This window comes from Anopheles darlingi, chromosome 2 (genome assembly GCF_943734745.1).
Source record: "Anopheles darlingi chromosome 2, idAnoDarlMG_H_01, whole genome shotgun sequence".
Taxonomy (NCBI): domain Eukaryota; kingdom Metazoa; phylum Arthropoda; class Insecta; order Diptera; family Culicidae; genus Anopheles; species Anopheles darlingi.
The window spans coordinates 33,266,717-33,287,879 of NC_064874.1; the positions used below are offsets into that span (position 1 = coordinate 33,266,717).

Consider the following 21,163-nt stretch of genomic DNA (forward strand, 5'->3'; position numbering starts at 1 on the left):
GTTCCATTTAGAAATCGTCAACCGTGGCCCCGGGAACGCAAATGGCAGATGACGGTCGATGAGATGGTAGCGATGGGGCGGGGGGTGGGGCATGCCTTGCTCAGGAGATTGTTGGTGAAAAGTCAATAAAGCTGGAAAGCTGCTAACGGCATTGCTGTGCCGGCGAGCAGCAAAGAGAGAGAAAGAGAGTGAGAGAAAGAGAAAGGTATTGGTAAGTTGGATAAGTTGTGTCACAGTTCCCTTGGCGTAGGCACTGTCCGTTCTCGCTACTTGCAGTAGAGTCTCGCTCGTTGCTTAAATAGGATTCTCCGCCGGTGCGGTCAGACGGTGCTGCAGAGCGGCAGATGATACGCTATCCGCACGGAATGGACACTGAACTTTGTATCTGCCCGACACCACAACGAACGAAGCCCAAACCAGCTGGAGATGGAGCTAAAAATGGAAAACAAAAAGGACTCACCGCTACCCACACGGCTTTTCGCGCTTAAACATTCCCATCGCCTCCACAATACCGGACAGTGAAAACTAAAGACAAATAAACTTTATTCCAAAAATACAAGGACCGCCCATCCGTGCCCGGTTGGTGTCGGTAACGTTTCGGTGTTCTCGATTCTGCCCCGGCTTGGCTTTCTGTCCGCGTCCGGAAATAGTTCCGCAACGGACAGAGCTAAATAGGATCACGTGCGCACATCCTTTGAACATGCGTCCGAGTCGTCGCACATGCCAATACTGCCCCATCCCGGGGGGGGGGAACTGGCCGCAATTCGCAAGCGTTGGTTGGTGAAAGTTGTGGACCGTAGAATGGTGTGAACCGTGCGCTACGTGCCATTGGACAGCACCGTTCCCTGTGGCATAGTAACGGTCTCTTCGAAAAGATAATTGCAGACCGAGGGAGGCTGAGAGAATTCCCACGAGGAAGCAATTCCCCTCGTGCCATCTTTTGTGTCTTTTCTGGGAAGATTCCGGGCAGCTTTCTGTTCGCGAAACACTCCGGCGTCGATTCAGTTATCCCGATCGATTACCTCCCACCGATAGCATCCACCAATTGTTCCGGATAACGGGGTGAAAATGGACGACAATAGGACTGACGGACCGAATGCTGCCTTCTGGCGACCCTTACCCTTTTCAAATGCAGTAGCGACCCAACGGGCCTAAGGGGCTGGCAGCTCGAAATCGAAAAGTCCAGTGTCAGGGAAAAAAAACTTTCTCCTTATCAATAGCTCTGTATCGATTGTTGCTTGTTCATCTGTTTTATCTGTCGGCTCGTTTCCATCCGCATCCACGCTCCGGGCTCCCAGTACCAATTCCGTTCCGTTCAGCGTGTCACTTTCATCGTTGAACGTTGCTTGACGGTGATCCTTTACCCCCCCCCCCCCCCCTTTTGACGGTTTTGTGAAATCAAATCCCTTTTCCGTCACAACGGGGCAAGAAGTTTCGGAATTGTTGGGCGTTTTATTCATTTTATGCTTAGCAGCTGGTTTTAGCAATCATCAGCAGAATATGAGTGGAAAACCCGGTTCGTCCGGCGGTGAACGAAAGGGGTGCAGGTGTTTTGTGAAACGGTTCAAAGGAGTCTCTTTCGCTTTCTATCTCTCGTTAATCTTGTCGCCTCTGGTTCGGACTTGTGGTGTGAAAGTTTCACTCTTTAGATCATTTGAAAAAAAAGAGTCTTTTGTCTTCGTACCGGTGAATGGAACAGTATTTTTTCTGCTATTCTGTTTTCTCGATTGTTGGATTTCCACGGGGATCTTTTCACTATACTATCCACGGAGGATCGTTTTTGTTATACAATGCAGGATGACAACTGGACATAAAAAGCTCGAGCAACTAAAGAGAAGCTGCTAACTGTAATTGCACTTCTTCGACATTGTTCGTGCACAATCAACCTGCTTTCTGGCTCGGTCACCCAGCCCTGTTGTGAGGGTTTATGAAATGTTCCCTTTCACATTTGAGTTTCTTGATTTTGCTACTGATCTTAGCTGCACTATGCACTGATTAAAACGGAGCGCGGAACCGTCCATGGTGAAAAACATAATCACAATTACTATTTACGATGGATGGGAAGGTGGAGTAATTAGCTCAAATTCAACACTGACTTCTCTTCCTTACTTTTCATTTTACCAGCTTAAAGTAACATTAAAGTAACGTTCAGCTGATTAAAATCAGCAGTCTCTATTTCATTCTTTTTGAATTGTTGCAAATTTTTTGAAACAATATATTGTCTGTAAGTTAATAGCATTAGGGCGCAAGGTATCAACGCTTCGGTTCGGTTTACGGTGTATCTCAATGTGTTCCCGTTGAATAATTGCATTCGAACACAAAAACCGTAATAGGACGATATTTCTTAGTATTATTACAGTATTAAAGGCATCCAACATCCAACCGCAACATCACTATTTCAAAAGCTCTATGCTCTCAAATATGCTCTTCACTTTCCGCGTTAAATTGAAGCACAATGCGATGTACAATAGGCATAATAGTGGTGCCAAAGTGGTTTATCAGTTCCTGAGCTATCCGAAATGAACCGAACAATCGCTAAGCTCTTTATCAATGAATTCGCCATTGGCCCACTTCAGCCAAAAGGATCAGCGCCCAAGCCCAAGGATGTTCGTTTGATCTCTCATAGACACAGGCCATCGAAGAGAATTCATCCCAGATCCATCGCAACGCTATAGCGCTGAAGTAAATCCAGGCCTACTATGCTTTCCATACCACCATCACATGGAAACACCAAATCCGGAAAGCGCAGCAGGTTCTGATTTGCGGAATACATGCCACCCAACATGCCCTGATGTGCCAGATGAGTATAGTCGCTCCCATACATACATTCATATGAAAATTTTCCAATTTTCCATCCATTACATACGAGCGGCACAGGGCCCCCGAGGCTGGAACACTAAATTACAACGCGAACAGTTTGCCTGCACGGGAGCCGCTGCTACTGGAAATGACGTTTCAGTATTACATCCACTACACAAGAGGATTATATTGGGCTCAGGGCTCCCTGCACGATCCACCACGAGCGTGCCCGGAACGTTGGAACATGAAGTGCTAGTTCCGCAGCGATGGCTTGTCGGGAACAAATCCGATTTGCACTGCCGTTTCCGGTCGTGGTTAGTCCGGATGCTAGCTGCAGTCGCCGGTTATACCTTCCTACCTTTTTCATCTCCTTCCGCCCATCCTCCTCTCCCCCGTTGCTCCGAGCTCCGGGTGCGTGTCCTACTGAGACGATAGAATCCACTTTAATCCCTACCGATGGCGATGGAATGCATCCTGGGCGCATTTCGCACACACACACACACACAAACACACAGACACACACACGAACATACGTCCTGTTCCTGTTGTTCTATGCTTTCGAAATTCGGCCCCGAAGCGAACAGGGAGAAGCGTCAATGGCTTTACACTGTGCAAACAAACCAATCCAGGACGTCACTGAAGGCGCCATGCTGGTAATTTTCTCGTTTTTCTTTCTCCCCGACAGGCAAACAATCAAATCCACTAAATTGAATTCCGGTGCCATGGCACACACACACACACACATACGCACACACACATCGATTTCTTTAAGCCCATGGTGGCAAATACTGTGCGGTGCTAGGATCGTGATTCGAAACAATGATTCACTGGCTCGTCTCCCGGCCTGGATGTGAGGGAGGACGTGTGTGTGTGTGTGGGAGGACATTTCGATTTCGGGCGATGGAAATCGAATCACAGAACAAATGCAATTTTCCAACATCTTTGAGCTTACCTGCTTCACTCTCCCGGTTTTGTGGGCGAAGTAACATCGCGGCATCACGATTTCACACCAAAAACCACACCACCGGAGAGAGAGAGAGAGAGAGAGAGAGAGAGAGAGAGAGGGAGAGAGAGAGAGAGGGAGAGAGAGAGAGACGAGCTTCGGTATGGTATGATCAGCTAAATCCATTCGGATGAGCCTTCCATCATGCCCGCCTGCAATCGATGGAAACAATCGAAAGCATTCATCGGTAGCTGGATGCGCCTTTCCGATTCAATCAACATCAGCGCCTGAATCCGACCATGAGGATGATGATGATGATGATGATGACGATGGCTGACGAAGGCTGTTGAGTAAAATAGTTGAAGCTCCCGAAGACGAAGAACGCTGCTCGGAACGTATCTTTGAGTTGAAGAGGCGATTCCGCGCTGGATAAATCACCGGCCGTCGATTGATGAGACTGCAAGAGGGAGGGCATTAACAGATTGGTATCTGAGCAGGACTCCAGGAGCACAATGATGCCGCCCAACCAAAAACCACATTCAACAAGACGTCGACGACGACGATGAAGGCGAGGACAAGGAGGAAGCTGAAGACGCCAACACTATTCACGTCATCACTGGGATCCGAGCCGGAGATCCGGAAGGTGGTACTCCTGTTGCGCCCACTCGCAGCAACACGCCAATCGCGCCAACCGATATCCTTGGACGGAGAAAAAGCAGAAATCCTTTTCCACCTCCCCCACCATCTTCAATCCTCTCATTCTCCCCTAATCGCGTTCGTTCCTGTTGCTTCGTCAAACTTTCTTCTGTCGAATCAAAGGGAGAAGAAGAAAAGAAAACCAAGGAGAATAATGAAGAAAAGGGGAAGGACATGCGGTGAAAGGACTGGCAAGGCAAGGAGGTGAGATATGCGTTGCTATTTATCATCGTCCCAGGCCTCTCGGTGAGTCCTCAAAGGAGGTCAAAAGTGTCGAACTCTTCCCGGGACGATACCGGCCACACACACACACAAACACGCACACAGCTCAACAGAATGTTGCACACCAGCAGCGTGGTTCAGGACGTCTTAGAACCCGGGGTGCCGGACAGCGGACGGAATGAAATATCATATTTCACCAGGAACACAAACTCCGCTCCTAACAAGCCGCCAGGAAGTCCGGTGGACCCGGATGTTCGGTCCGTTCGAAGCCTCCACAGTCCCCACAGGCCACAGGCCCCCGGCGGGGTTGGTTGACGTTAATTAATGAAACTCGATCATTGACGGGGTCGGACCGCAAGCCTTTCGGAAGTTTCTCTCTCGGGTCATCTCGGGGACGCGGGCCGGGACTGGGGACGACGATGAAGGTAAGTTTCACAAATTGACGTGCCAGCGCCAACGGGCACGGACAACGATGTGACGACTATCGGTTGGATCTTTTTTCCCAACGCCATCTCGTCCAACACCCAGTCCGGACCTCATCATTCTGACCGCTCAATGATGATCGGTCGGTTTCGGATCACGAGAAATTGATGAGCTGCCAGGTGCGGTGCGATGCGATGATCCTGATCCATTTGAAGGTTTCGTTTTTTGTTGCGGTTGTCGTTCGGATTGAAGTATTAAGATGAAGCGAACGGAACAATATGCAACACGTTATGCCATTAGACAACTTTCAAACTTTCTTTCCAGAGAACAACCTTTGATTTGTGACTTCCGATAAAGGCTTTGATGTATTTCTATCCAATCTATCATGTCTGGAGATCAGATATTCTAGAGCACAGCACGGTACCTTCATTAGAACCTGTTTTGTACAGGTTTAAACACACACACACTTTTACATAATGAGCAACAGAATGATCCAAAGGATTAGCTCTGCATTATCGCTTCCCCATCCAATCAAGAGACTGGTGCTCTAGGCGTTTAAATCCGATTTCAGTTGCCAACCTACCAAGGCCCAAAACAGCAGCCCAAGCTGCTCAAAAAAAGGGCGAAACCCGGATATCCCCCAGATAAGCTGACCAATTTCATCCGTCAGATGTAAACGTAAATCGAAGGTTCCGTTCCATCCGGGCCATCAAAGGAAGCCATTCCCAAACACTTCTATGAGCAATGTTCACCGAATGTTACTCTCGCTCTCTCTCTTTCTCTTTTTTTTTCTCTCTCTCTCTCTCTCTCGCTCTCTCTCTCTCTCTCTCGCTTCTCTCGCTGTCGCAGGTAATCCCTTAAATTGTGCGAGTACATTTGAATGGAGCAGCACCAAACAGCACCAAACGAAAGCTTCAATATTTGGTTTGGTTTGTTTGTGGTATTAACAAACAACCTTCTACTCGCTAGTAACGTTACGATGCACTGCACAGGGATACAAGTAACAGTGGTATGTATTCCACGCTAGATATACTTTTTCAGAGCACATCAGATTATTTAACTGAACTTGATATTGTATCAATAAAACAATATAACTGCTTCATCATCAATCTCTCCTAGATTTTCCGGGACACTTGTTGTCACAGTTTACTGATTTGTTTTTTGCATCTCTGCACATTTTGCACATCCCTACCAAAATAAACATCTACCGGTTCGCCAGTGGAATCAAATTTAAATGTTTATGCACTGGGTTTTTATTTTCCACGTTCAGCGTAAATGGATTCAATTGATTGAAATGCTAAACCTGATGAAATGGTCAATGGAGTGAATGTTGCAGCTTCGAACGAACAGTGTTTTGATAAATCATGTGTTGCATCTTCACATGCTAAAAAAAAACATTGATCCGTTTTTAGCATACAGGCTCATACATGTACGATAAAAAATGGTATACAGATTTTTATTCAGTTCGTTCGTTCTGCCACTACAAAAGCATCAGCCTTAAACATTGAGATCCAAGAGTGCTTCTTTAGTACTAGAAATATCAGCTATAGAAAATCAACTTAGCAAAATAAGTTAGATATTGAAATTTAATAAATGTATTGTTAAGTATCTATCAGACTGATTCTTTTTTTTTTATTATTGGTTGAAAGCTTTTAATTGCTCGAACGCTTGATACATATTCAGAAGATGTATGCTGGTGAAATGCTTAAATGATGCCTTATTCGTTGCCTGCTAGTGAATTTTGTTTCAACATTTTCCTGATTTATGAATTCACCATCGACAAAAACACTAAATATGGCAATATATGCAACTGGTCGTACCTGGTATCTCGGAACTCCACGGAAGTCCTACGTCATAAAATGTATTTAACTGGAGCGCATGCACATTAGTGTATTTATTGAAAACAGCTCTCTTCTCTGAATTCATATATTGTTCCATGTCTTCGTATTTCAGTTTCGTCCGGAAACATGTCGTAGGTTCTCGTTTTCGGAAAACATGCTGTCGCGTCTAGCTCTGTACCGACGTTTAAGGCAAACCCAAAGGCACTTGCAAGTGATTGGCATGCAATCACTGGAACACATCCTTTTTAGTAGGCCATTTCACACCAAACGGTAAACTCATTCCGCGACGGTATCGACCCAACTAATCCTTCAAGGTTCGGCAGCGCTCGGCAGTGCAGCCATTTTGTGTTAATGAAAGGCCTCATTTACCTTGAATAGTGTTGTGTACAGCCGTATGCGTATGTGATTTCGGACCATTTCGGCGATTCGGTTCCGGCCGCCGCGTCTATCGTTCCGTTCTCGCATTCCAGTACAACGGTGAACGGATCAATTTATCAACAAACACAAATCGCATGCCACCGCATGCCGTGGACGCGTAAATGGCGGTGGTGGCGATCAGCGACACCACGACACGCTCCAGCACCTCGCTCCACAAAACCATTGCTGGACACGTCGGTTCCGTCCGAAAAAGCTCGCCCAATGAACCCAACCGAACCGAACCTCTTTATCACGCAAAACATTATTCACAATAATCAAACCAATCATCGGAACGGAACGATGGAATGAATTTCGACACAAAAACTGAAACACGGCACGTCGCACACCGGGGATGGGAGTGAAGTGGTGTCGACTGGAGAGCCCCTCCTCCCCATCCTCTCTTCCATCTGGGGCATTTTCCGGTGGACGCGGCCGTCGTTTGCCGTCCGGTTCGATTCCGTTCGAAATCGGTTACGGCCGGTCTCGTCCTGACCCCGGGATCCAGGGCATCCGGAGGACCGGCGGTCCAGCGAGGGCAGCCCAGCGTTGGAATTGAAACGGGACGATGGATGGGTTCCTCGCAACCGGAAATTGCCCCTATCTAGGTCGAGGCAGATGGCGCAGCAGAACAAATATTATTTATTGCCACGTTATTGACCTTCTCTCTCTCTCTTCCCTCCCGTCGTGCCGCGTTTTTCCGTTACTCCAGTCCCCAACGAACCAACCATCGTTTCCATTCCGTTCCCAAGTTGGCAGGAAAGGAAAGGGGCCGAAGGGAAACGCTAGTAAATCGTAGTGCGCTCCCTTGTGCGTATCCCGGGGTAGCGCAACACCCACGGCGCGCGATACAAGTGTCCTTGCAAATGGAATGGTGGAATCGGAATTCGATGTGCGCATTGTGCGATGCCCTCGGTCTGGCCGGTCCCGGTTAGTACACCGACGACTCCGACGCATCGACGGTCGGAAGGTGCTTGGAATGCTGGCCTAAAACCAAGCGACTGTGTCGCCGGTCGACGGCTATTGTACAATGGCACGTTGTTGGCACTTGCGCTGCTACTGCTGCTGCTGCTGCTGCCGGTGCTGCTGCTACTGGCTCGTAAATCAACAGGAGGACCCATCCGCGAGACCATCGATTTCCGATGCCAACCACTCTTCGCCACACGAGAGCCCAAACCAAGCCCTTCCTTGGTCAACGGTCCTTCGCATGAAATCGATCCGGATCGATCGGAGGTCCGATGTTCAGCAACATGTCGGCAAACGTGGACTGTGGTGCGTGGTATGTGGCCTGTGGAAGAAGATCTGTCATGGGCGCACAGCGGAAATGGGCGATTTTGCGTCGCACTTCGCGAGTCGCGTCTCGTAGGCCTTGCCCCTTCCGAGGGTATTCTGCTTCTTATCTGTTGTTCCGGGTGCCTGGGGGTTTGCTAGCGAGCGACGGCGAGCAGCCAATGTTTCGTCCTTCTCAGAATCGATGAGAGGTTCATTTTTGACTCTGGCAACCCACACAGCCACACACACACACAGGATGGCTAAGAGAATGATTGACGACGACGACGCTGGTGGTGCCTGGTGTGGTGTTGAATATAATGCGTCGGAGTTGGTTTCGGTCGGTTAGACGTCCTGCTGCTGCTGTTGTTGCTACTGCTGCTGGTGCTGCGTGGTTTCCGTGGCCCCTGAAGCCATTAACACCGGGGTTTGCGTGGTCGGAGCAACACGTTTTGCATACTACGTTGGGCAGGAAATTGCTTCTTCCCAGCCCGAAGGCCAGAGCCAATAATGTGACAACTGACCATTATGCTGATTAATTAGCCGAGCTTCCGGGACATTCCGTCTTAGCGTGGGCTTTTGAGGATCTTGTCGGAGGACCAGGGAACCGATGAGCTTTACCTCGGCACGGCGAGAGCAAATTTGTGCCGAAGGCAAAATGGCAATTGAAGTGGTTCGATTTGCTGGAACAGATACCCGTGACGGGAGCAACCTCTAACGCGTCTTGCATCGAAATTGAGGCAACTTTGTTGCATCTTATACATTGTAGGAAAGAGTACTATTCTTTGCCATTCTGCATAGAGCTGCTACCGAATTTATTAACCACTGTAAGGTGCAAAAGGAGGGTTGACTTCCGTATCTTCTGATATCAACAGCTTCTAACATCACGAGTTGAGACGAATTAAGATGTCGCTCCTAATTGTCCTTGTCAATTGAAAGCTAATTGTATAGCTTTGCTACTGGAACAGCTGATACCTGCACTAGAATTACTGTAATAGTAGATAAGAAAAGCAGAATTGCTTGAGTTGTTGGCAGAAGAATTACATGACATACTGCTCCTACGCCTGAAAAATGTCCAGCATGCTTACTACCAGTAGCAAGAGTCCGAATATAGCATAATATTGGATTGAATGTTGAAGAGAGCAACATGTGGCTGATTTAATAAAAACTTCACATATATCTGTTTTGAGATACTCAAACAAAGCAAACAACCGCCGCTTCGCCTCTACAAAACGCGCCACAACACCGTCCAAACAATTGCATACTTTCAGGAGTTATATTACCGAGAAATTCAGATTATCTCTCGCGAAGGTCCCTCGCTTTAATTACGAATGACACCCATCACCAGGCCATCTCTAACCCCTTCTTCTCCAGAATCATGTACTTGGACGCGTTAAAATAGAATACCAAAACTTTGAAAATCAAAACTACGGCGAATTTCCCCGAATTTGAACGCAACTCCTTCGCGTCCCCCCAAACACCCTTCACCACATTATCATCCATCTTTAACGAATTACCAGCGACCGAACACGGCGTGGTGCAATCGGTTGGTGCTAGTTGGGGAGTTTCTGATTCCCCGTGGCACCTTAACCTACCACCACCATCAGTTACTGATTTACGAACGGCGGCCAACGGGGCACTGGGTTGCCCCCTGAGTCGGAAAACCATTCACTCACTCCCGCCACCGAGAGTCGTGCCGCGAAACGATCATCCCGGATGAGTGGGCGCGTGGGCACACCACACCAGTACCAGCACCAGCACCAGTGGGCCTGGGACTGCCCGGGATCGGTCGCTCGCGCTCGGTTTGCTAATCCCGGTCACGTAGAGCCGTTCTTCCGGATAATTTAATTTTAATCTGATGCCAAATGGGTGGCTATAGCAATGGCAATGGCATACCCCCGCGGGGGGTTGGCTATTGCGTCACCGCTGCAAGGCCGATCCGACCGAGCCGTACTCGCCTACGTTGCCTCGAGGGTCACGATGCCACGATGATGCTTCGATGCCTCGCCAGATTGTGGTATCGGTTGGTCCCTTCCGCACCCCCGCTGGACCGGGTCTTACCTCTCGTGAGCAATATTCGTGGAATAAAATGGCGGATAAAGTTCCGCGTTCCGTGCCACCAGCGGGCGTGGTTGTCATTCTGGAAATAGTTTCATGCAGTTAAACCACCCCCTCGGTGGGGACCGCCACCGGGCGCCTTCCTGAACCATCGAACCGCGTCTCGCTGGCTAGAAATCGAGCCCAACGTCCAAACGAAACCACCATCAGCGGAAGTAGATTCCATTCCAAGGGTCAAAGCTCCGGCTCCGTCCGTAGAGGGGATCATCATCGTCATATTCCCCAAAAGCATTCGCCATCGAAGCCGAGTCTGGGCTTGGGACTGATGGGCCGGTCCACTGGGTCCAGTTTGATGGGAACAACAGATAAACTACCGGCGAATTCCAAACACCACTGGCACCACGTCGTTCGTAGGAGACTTTTACGCACTTTCCAGGGGTCAGCACCAGCACCGCAGTGAGTGAGTGAGTGTGATCCGGCACAAGGAACGGACCTTGTCCGTGGTTGTCGGACTATGGCCCCTATTGCGATTGTCTTGTCTCGTTTCCAAGACAAACGTCAGTCTGGTGTCGGTATTGCGAGTGTCTTGCTTGACACCGATTTCTGTCTTGGAAACGAGACTCAGCTGTCTTGTACTCAAAGCTACCAGACTGGGAGTCTGCCAAACAAGACTGCGATTTAAGATTACCGTAACAGTTTTTTGTTTAGCAGACTGGCGGTTGATTTGGAAGAATTTAATGGAATTAATCAATAACCTATTACCAGTAATCGATTATGTTCAATTGCACGAAATGGCACATTTTCTGAGAACCATGTAATGGGCTCAAACCTCAGCATTTGCTTTCGTGACGATCGAGTTCCTGAATAAAAATGCATCAGAGATTGAGAATAATTGAACAAATATTGTACGATTGAAAACATTTTTTTGATGAATTAAAACACGTTAACGGTAAGGAAACTCAAACTGCGCACGATTGTTTACAAACAAAGCTGCGATTTTGATGGCTTTTGACAGCCAAATGAACACTTGTTCATTCAAGTGTTCATGCGACTCTCGCAATACCGATTTTAGACAACCAAGACTCCGCGGTTTTTGCCAGACAAGACTGGTCGAGTCTTGTCTTGGAAACGAGACAAGACACTCGCAATAGGGGCCTATATTTGAAGAGAAGAAAGGCGGTCGACGTTGTCGATGACGATGACGCACAGGAATTGATGGAGATACCCGCTGGAGTCTATCCTTTAATTTAAGCAATTACATTGTGCTACTAACCGTCGACGGAGCGATGGTGGCCGTTGGTTTGGCCAGGGTTTCCGGTTTGACGAGTTTGATTGAATCCGTCGGATCAACCGCCTTGCAGAACGAAGGCCGCTCGACACACACACACACACACACTCTCTCTCTCTATCTCTCTCTGTAACTCGTGCAAAAGTGAGGCTTAAGGTTTAACCGTGCATTCTTCCTTCATCATCATCCACCTCATCCTCATTCTTTTACTCCTACTTATCATCATCATCATCATCGTTCTCTGCTAGAGATCGGAGATGACCTGGGGCATCACGAGCGTAATGATGACATTCCGGATATCCTGCCGGTCAACCCCGCGGTTCCCGGGGGTTTACCCTGTAACGTACCGTCCTACGATGCTAACCGGCTGTTGTTTACTTCAACGCTCCGTTCATTGCTCCGTTCACTACTGGCCGGCCTGTAGCACCGTAGGACGGCTCTGGTCTCTTCCAAACCCTGCTTATGGCTCATCCCTGGGTCCTGGGCATTTCGTGAAATAAAATGAAATGTTGAAAGTATGTTGCATGCTACCAACCGCCAACCCCTCCGTGGGCCACTCCCCTGAAGTTTCTCATCCCCCTGCGAGGTCTGCGATGATGGTGATGATGATGATGATGATGACAACAGATTTTGATTTGAGCGAAGAACAAGCACAGCGCTGATGCAACCTATCCGAGCGATGCTGATGGATGGAAGCCCCCCCGGAAGGTGCAGAGATGAACCCAAAGGAAGGAAGGGTGTAGGGAGTTGAAGTGGTTCTGGAAAGAAAAGGATAGTGGAAGCGAAGTGGAAAAAGGGGTGGTGATGGTGGCGTGTATGGATGGATTATTTATCTATCTTTCCACTCGATGAGGCAATTCGGACGGACCTCGATCGATCGACCATTCCACTGCCCTCCCCCCGGGGGGGGGAAGGGTGGTGGGTCTGTATTGTAATCATACGCTTCAGCTGTTCAGCGCAGCCAGCATGTGGCGCTCGGCTCGTCTCTCGGCCAGGAAAAAAGGGCTGAGTTTCAAGCCGGCATTATCCAACGGCCAACTCACTAGTCCAATGGTTGCTTCGCTTGGTGTGTGCGCGCTCCCGTCATCGGCGGGAATAAACTAGCGTTGCATCATGGCCAACGTAGACCGACTGCTCACCCATCTCACCCCTTCCCCTGCGCAACCACCACGTGCCAGTACGCTTCATTAGGTTTCGCGCGTTGCCTAGTACCAGCTGCGCGTCCCAACTGTCACAGACGCCAGTGACGACAGGAGCAGCTCAACTGTCAAACGGTGCGAGGTTGCAGATAATATTTCATGGAATTCCGTTCGCCTAGGACGCCCTAGCACTAATAAACGTCCAAATAGAGAGCAGAGAAAGGGAGTAGAGAAGGAGGAGAGCTCCAATATGCCTCCCTCCTCCCTTCATCGGCAACCGAATCTTTGGCGTCGAATTTTTACGCGTAATTTGACAAACGGGAACCCCTCCCGGTGCTGGTAGCAACAGCATCTTCTTCGATCGTCGCGTTTCCAGCTATAGAGGGGCTATCGGACCATCTTCATTCACAAGCGTACCCATTGCTACCTCCTTCCGCTCCTCTTAACCATTCCAGAGAACATCCCACGCAACCCACGCTGTCCTTCGCTCCATCAACTCCCCAAAAACCTTCCGAAACGCGGTGAGCATCGTGGCACATTCTACAGTGGTGTGCATTGTGTTGTGTCCTTCCCGGCGCACATCTTCTTTCCTTCCTCCTCTCTCTACGCTTTTCACTCCTGTTCGGCTGTTGCAGCAGCCAGCATCCGAAGGATCCGATTTCATTCAACTTTTCCCTTTCCGGGGAGCAGACACATGCAGGCCTGACTGTCGCTCGCTCGCTCGCTCGCTCGCTTGCACGCACACTATAGGCGAAAGCCTGGCTCGCTTGCACATTCACGCGCTTGCTCGGATCTATTATTCCCGCTTGTCATACTGTTGGGCTGTTCTGCTCCACCGAAACTCCCCGAAACCCACGGACCCAACGCCGGAAATGCCGGAACGCCGATGCTGCTCCAGAGTGTCTCGACTGCACACAGATACATACGCGATGGCGACGGTGACGCTGTGCTTCCGTTTCGTCCCAAAAAATCAAAACAATCACACACTATCAGGGCGCGAATGATTACACAGACACACACACACACACACACGCACGCATGCACGCTGGCAGGAGACGAGACGCCGACGACCGAACTCCCACCAGCTAACCAGCCAGCCAGCCAGCCTGAAGTCCTCGGTTCGGCATGCCGACCGAACCAGAAGACACCACAACGCATGCGGACTAAGTGCGATCGTGGTGTTAGTGGTGCCAGCCAGCGTCGTTGTTGCCAGCTGCTGCTGCTTCTGCTCCTGTTCCAACCATTGCCATTCAGTAGTCTCTGCGTTCGTCCTGCCCTCATCCTTCGTGGCTCCTCGGTGGCCAACCTACGCAAAGCTTTCCTACTGCTTCTCGCGCTCTACTCCTCGCCAGTCCGTCTGGCTTGGTCCGGAATGGTGTGGAAAATGGCCGAAGCACGAAGCCCCGAACCAGAGCAACCGAATCGGTTTCATTCATTCAGCTCCTCGCTGTTATGGCTCATCCCGTCCCGCGGCTCCGGCAACCCCAATCCGGCACCAAAGCTCGTCCCTACAAAGCACACCCCCCCGGGGGCCATTGATTCCTCTTCCACAGGAAAGGAGGACTCCGGCTACGCGGGAGCCGTCAGCCGAGTGCCGAATGAATCTTCGTCGGGTGTTCGGATTCTTCGGAGGCTTTCGTGTCGCCAACTCGCTCGCTGTTCGACCCACAACAACGATCCCAACAACGGCACACGGAGTAGTGGTGGCCACGGCAGTTACAGCAGTGCTCGCGTCCCGTACGGAAGCTTTTCCTCGGTGCGCCATTTGTCCTGCAGCAGCAGCAGCAGAAACCAGCAACACTCATCAGTAGCAGCAGCAGCAGCAACAGCAGCAGGACCAACCTGTGTGTCTGTGGCGTGCAGTGAGTGTGCGAAGCGAAGCATTCGTTCGTACATTGGGGGCCCCAGTACTGAAAGTGAATCGTTAAGAGAACCACGCGAGCGAGACAGATAGATTTTTCTAGATAAAAATGTGAAAAAGGGAGAGAGAAAGAGAGCGCGTGCGACATTTGCCGGATTGCCGGAAGAGGAAGCTGTTGCTGTGTTCCGTGTTGTGTGCACGGTGCACGCTTAGTTGCGCTTAAAGCCATCATTTTCCCTTCGACAGCACACACACACACCGAGCATACCGAGTACACCGATGAAGAGAGGATTAAGGAACCACAGCAACTACTCTCGATGCTCGGTGATATGGTGCTTTTTCATACAATGACTGGTTTGGTTTGAACAGTTCGATAACGAGTTCAACTCGTGCGTCGTCGTCGTCGTCGTCGTCGTGCAGTGTTGGCAGCAGCAACACGTAGCCAACCATGATCGACGATCGACATTTCGCTCCGAATTGGAACTGTCGCGCGATAAGTGGCGACTAATTGTTGTCGTTTCACTGTTGTCCCGTGTGGTGCAGCCCCTCCCCAAAACGGATACCCGTACCGTGTGGAATCAAGAATATAGAAACCGGAGTGTGTCTGCGCGTGTGTGTGTGTGTGTGTGTGTGATTGTGTGCAAGGGATTGTGCCCGGTGTCCCCGACAAAAACCGACGTAGAGGTGGTCTGGTGGTTCAGGAGTGAAGCACAACACCACAATAGCAACAGCAACAGCAACAACAGCAAGCGGCAACAACGCCGCAATCAGTGGATCCACACCGAGCGGCGAGTAGTGGCCACTCTCCTAGTGGTGGCTGCTTTGCTGCTAAAGTGAGGGCTGTTTGTGTTGTGAGTGAGCCCAACCCGTGTGTCTGTGTGTGTGTGTTTGGGTATACCGGGTGCGTGCTTGTTTGTGGGTGTGAGTTATTGTGAGAGTGTATGTGCGCGCCTGTATGTGAGAAAGCAAAATAAACATGAAACTTCTAAGTCGTCCCCGGGTACCGCTCTGTCATCTGCTGCTGGCGATCAACGTGCTGACCGTTTGCTGGGGCACCGAGGCGGCCACCATCGTCGCACCATCGGCATCAGGTGAGTGTGCGTGTGTGTGTGAATGTTTGTTAGGGACCACAACGGCCCACTACGCTATTAGCCGTCTTTTGTGGACTCTTTTGCGGGGCAATCTCAACCGGAAACCCTTGCCTTCTGGGTTGCTTTCGATCCCACCCGGAACCTGAACCTTCCACCGGGAAGTGCTTCGATACGCACGCGATGAACAACCCCCTTCAGCGCCTACATGCCTGCAAACTTAGCTTAGATTCGCTGCGGTTGCTCTTCGAGCAGCGACACGTACAAGTGTTTTGCTATTTTTGGAATCTATCAATGCAGCAACGTCCTCGCCTGGGGTGGGGTCTGTTTGTTTGCCCACGGACACGGACTGCCTGCTTCTGCCGCCCGTCCTGCCAGGCAGCGTCGCCTCAATCGCTTATTGGTGTCCATAGCGACGTGCAGATGGTTCGGACTACGCCGATGGCACAGTGGCTTGCAGTTTGGGAGTAATAGTACGCAGCGGCGGGATCGCAATCGGGCGCAAATAGAAAGTGGGCGTAATCCTTACAAGCGCTGGCCTATAGCCGCCCGCCTGGTCCCGCCCGGGGGGTGGGGAAGGGGGTCCAAACATTGTATCCTGACCAAACACACCGGAATCTGGAAATGGAATCTGGAAAATTCGTAGAAAGCTTTATAATTGGAATCCGCATCACAAATAGCACCTCCGGGGGATGGAATCATTGAAAGTATCCACCCAAGCGCCCCTCCCCGTGGAGATTCGATATTCGGTCCCGGAATCATCGTGGACAGGGAGGCCAACGGAATGCGGATACTGTTTTCAGTTATTATAGTGAATCATTCATTGCAGTGCGCTACATTGGACAACAGAGATCAACCGGTTTTTGGGTAATTTGTTGATGGATTAAGGATATAGAAGGACATTGAATGATGAATTTCATGGGAAACTGTTTGATATTCACTGGGGGAGTATATTAATACGAATTCGAAGTTGAAGGTAGACTTTGCAAACGTGATATTGAATAGTAAATTAATTTTACAACTCCACAAAACCCATACCAATAATGCACCAAACCGAGTTTACATAAATTTCACGACATACTTAGAACAAGCAAAAAATATCTGAAAAAAGTTTGTTTTTCATTATTTTAACCGTCCTGAGAGATGATACCAACTTTCATGCGACATCTTTTTGATTGTTTCTAACGGGATATTATAGTCATAAAATGAAATTCAATCACAATTGTCAATATGTACCCTCGAAGTAAAGCTTAACTATATCCTTAAGAATTCACGTTGCATGCTCGATGACTGTATAAGATACGATCACTTTCCACGATATCGAAATGTACATTAGCTGACAATAGCATCGTCTATTCAACGTTTTGTGTAAATCATGCAACAACTGTCGTGCTCAAAACATGCCCATCGACTTCATTACGTTGCTCACAAGCTCATACATAAGTAACCACCGTATATCATGTTCAACAAATTCACTATGAGGTTGAGAGTTCATTTTGAAGCAAACTCCAGCCCTAGAGAGTCACGAAGTCACGCAGCACACTCATGGCCCCTTCCGCTGTCGATAGCTTAAAGCAAACGGCGGCGCGAACCTTCGCTAAAACCACCATTCCTCGCATAGACTCTGCCCCGCGTCTCGCTCCGCCCCAGGAGGTCGACCGTGCCCGTCTATGCTGTGGGTTTTGATAAATTTCTACTAAATTAACACTCCCTCCCCAGCAGCGCGGCTTCCGTTCTGGGGTTCTAGGGGGCCTCCAACTCAAACCGAAAGTTCAACAAGCGGCAACAGCAGCAGCAGCAGCAGCAGCAACATTTACAACAACATAAGCCAAGATTCTCCTCCTCCTCCTCCTCCTCTTCTAGACGTTTCTAGTTCGAACCACCAACAACCGAAGGAAGCGTCGTAAGTGCGCGAAATTGAATTTATGTTTCATTCGACACACACCCACCTCCATGCACCCTGTACCGACAGTTCGTTCGATCCGTGCCTTAGTACAAGGGGTCCACCCAAGAGATCAGCGGTCCGGTGATCCCGGTCACTTGGCATCTTAGCGCCTTAAAGTGCTCGCGACATATCGCCGTGCCGTGGACGTGGAGAAAGTTTTCATTTTGAGCTTCAACTTTTTCTTCCTTCACCCCCACGTTTTTGGCCCACGTCAGCTCCAGACGCGCTTCCACGAGCCCGAGTTTCATTCTTCCAGAGTTTACTCCGTCGAATTCTTTTCGAATGTAAAATGGAATTCTTACACAGCGTCAGCGTCTTCAGGCGAAAGTGCCTTGTCATAGATCGCGCTATGTTGGCGTACGCGCGGCAGATGAGAGAAGGGAAAAGTTTATCATTAAGCCTCGGTTCACACACGCACACGCACACACAGCATTCCGTGAGCATGAAAATATGTTGACGAAATTAGCACATTACACAAAATTTGATCCCGCGTGACCCCGCCATGGAGTGTGTGGAAGGTGGGGGCAGAGGCAGGGTGGTAGATTAATTTTAACTCTTTATGCATCAGCAGCATTCCAGGCTGCTGGCCTGTAGCTGCTGGCACATATCATTAGCGATGGCTTGTGGTGTTTGGTCTGGCGGCAGCGAAAATCAATTTAATTTGCTTTTCGCACCCCTTCCACCGTTACTCTCCGGGGCTGGCAAGTCTGTTCCGCCCATTTATGCTTGCAATCGATCACCGGAGGCCCCGGAAAAGCCTCACAGCCCACTCACTCTGTGTGTGTGTTCGTTCGTGTTTCCAGTTCGATGCGTTGGGTCAATCGAAAATGTCACTTTACATACGGTTTCAATGTAGTGTGGCGGTACAACGGGAGACGGAAAGAGAGAGAGGAAGGAAATGGTGGGCGGAGTGACAGAAAATAATTCCCCGAACGTGCCGCGATTGAGAATGCGTTAGCGGCGCGTGTGCCAGCAAACATATGTTCACCCCTTGCTCTCCTTTCTCTTCTCTCTCTCTCTCTCTCTTTTTGTCTCTCTCTCTCTCTCTTTTTGTCTCTCTCTCTCTCTCTCTCTCTCTCCAATGGTACTGTCGATGAAATATTTGCGACTGCAAAAAGTTAACAGCTCCGGTAGATTGAAGCATAAATTATGCATTGTGCACAGCACCGGACACTAGGTGGCCATCCGATCCATGCACGCACGCCCACACACACACACACACACACACACACTCACGCGGAGGCTAAATTGCTTGGCAGCTTCGACAGGACACTGGCTGGACAACGGTTGGACACGTTTCCTCTCCGGTCCCCTTCATGGGCGAACTTTTTCGAACTTTTTTTCCCGCAAGATAAAGGACCATGGTTACTCCCTGTCGTTGCTGCTGCTGCTGCTGCTGCTATTCTGTGGGAAATTTATTGTTCCTCTGCGTGTGTGTGTGTGTGTGTGTGTGAGGCCCTTCGAGCTCCACGAGTCCACGAAATGCCCGCGAAATGCGCGTTCGCCATGCGGACCCTAGAAAACCCGGGGACCATCTAGCAGCTGAGAGGCGAATGGCCAGTTCAGGGGGTGTGCGGAGAGGAAGGGAAAAAAGGTTAACTGCACCAACCAGCCAGCTAGCCCTGGTGCCGGTGGTCCGCTCGCTTCATAAATAACTAATTAATCTCCGCCCCTCCGCGGCCGCATTTTTTATTCACGAGAAACATTATTGCGAAAACGAGATTTCCCCAACAGGGGGGGGGGAAAGGGAGAATCACCGGGGAGGAGCGGAGGAGGGGGAAGGTCCTGTGGCCTAGAAAGGTCGCCCGGCCGTTCGGGCCTCGCGCTGGTACATTTTTCACGAACCATTAGGCTTGGATGTTAGCCCTTGGATGTAATATCTTCAACTTTGCAATGAGACGGCACTGGACGACGGGTTTCTCTGTGGGACCACCGGGATGGCAGGGAAGGGATGCCCTCCCGGAAGGTGTGTCCAGCCATTTGCCGGTTGATGCAGCCAAGGATGATTATCTTCATTAGCAGCCGGAACCAAATGGAGCATGGAATCGGTGCTGGAAGGTCGCCCTCGTCGTCGTCATCCTTTTCATCCTGAAGCAAATCCAGTGCCGGATTGTGTAGATGGCGCGGTGATAAGATGTGCCCTCCCTCCCCTCTTCGCTCCGTTCGTGGTGGATTGCCTAATTCATGGTTAATTACATCCACCATCGGGGTCTCGCGGGGTGGCATCGACGTCGATTTATAGTTCGCCAGTTCACCCATTACGATGGTGGTGGTGCCGGCATCGGGGCCATTCTTCTTGTTGGCTGAGATTTTCATGCATCATGAACCATATCCGAGGCGCGCTGAAATCGGATAACCCGCTCCCAGCTTCGGTGCTTTGCACTTTTCTCACCGCTCGCTGTAGTCTGTTAGGCGGCTTCAAAGGTTCAAGCCACAGTGAGTGTGAGTACATCACATGTACCACGCACGTAGAAGCAGTTCTTCTCCGCACCGGTCTTGAGGGCTTCTTGGAACATGAATCTTTTGGATCGGATGTATTCGCACAGGGTCATTAGGTGCTTGGAAGCTTGGAAAAGAGCTCATGTGCCGTAATATGAACCACATTTGTGGGTTTTCTAAGAAAGCAATGTGTTTTGTGGACGGCGTGTGTATTCATTTAGCAGGGAATCGAATCTTGCTTGCGTCGCGACTTTCTAAACGGAACGCAAGGGCATAAGCTTTCCGCGAATAAGTGCGAGTGGATGCTGGGTATTAGTATTCTAACAAACACGTTTATCTTCATCATCGAATCTGTTTAGGAAGGGAATCTAATGAAGTAACGATAAGGGCCAAGAATACAGAGTGCTAGAGCAAAGGATCAACCAACCATTATCGGCGCGATTATCATTCTTATTTGGTTCTCATTTATACTAAATGTCGGTTCATATTCGTTATTAGATACGATTCTTATAAAATACTACTGTGTCCAAAAAGTAAGGTGACATTGGATGTATTTTGAAAGTTCCTTAATTTTTCTTCCAAATCATTTTTTTCGCCATCAATGTAATCCCTCCCAGACACAATGCACTTATGCCGACGAATTTTCCAGTTTTCGAAACACGCGAAAATGTCGTCTTTAGGAATGGCCTTCAGCATCTTTTTCGCAGCGGCTTGCATCTGCTCTATCGTGTCAAAACA

The 21,163-nt window shown here is 49.6% G+C and overlaps 1 protein-coding gene across 2 annotated transcripts in view; it reads left to right on the forward strand.

Annotated features, from left to right (window-relative positions):
- Positions 1-14,903: 14,903 nt before the first annotated feature.
- The window catches only part of LOC125949127 (uncharacterized), a 49,092-nt gene continuing 42,832 nt past the window's right edge, over positions 14,904-21,163 (forward strand). For both annotated transcript variants that reach the window (XM_049675871.1, XM_049675872.1), the window contains exon 1: positions 14,904-16,044. In XM_049675871.1, the coding sequence (XP_049531828.1) occupies positions 15,930-16,044 (115 nt within the window). In that variant the 5' untranslated portion in view covers positions 14,904-15,929. The remainder of the gene's footprint in view (positions 16,045-21,163) is intronic.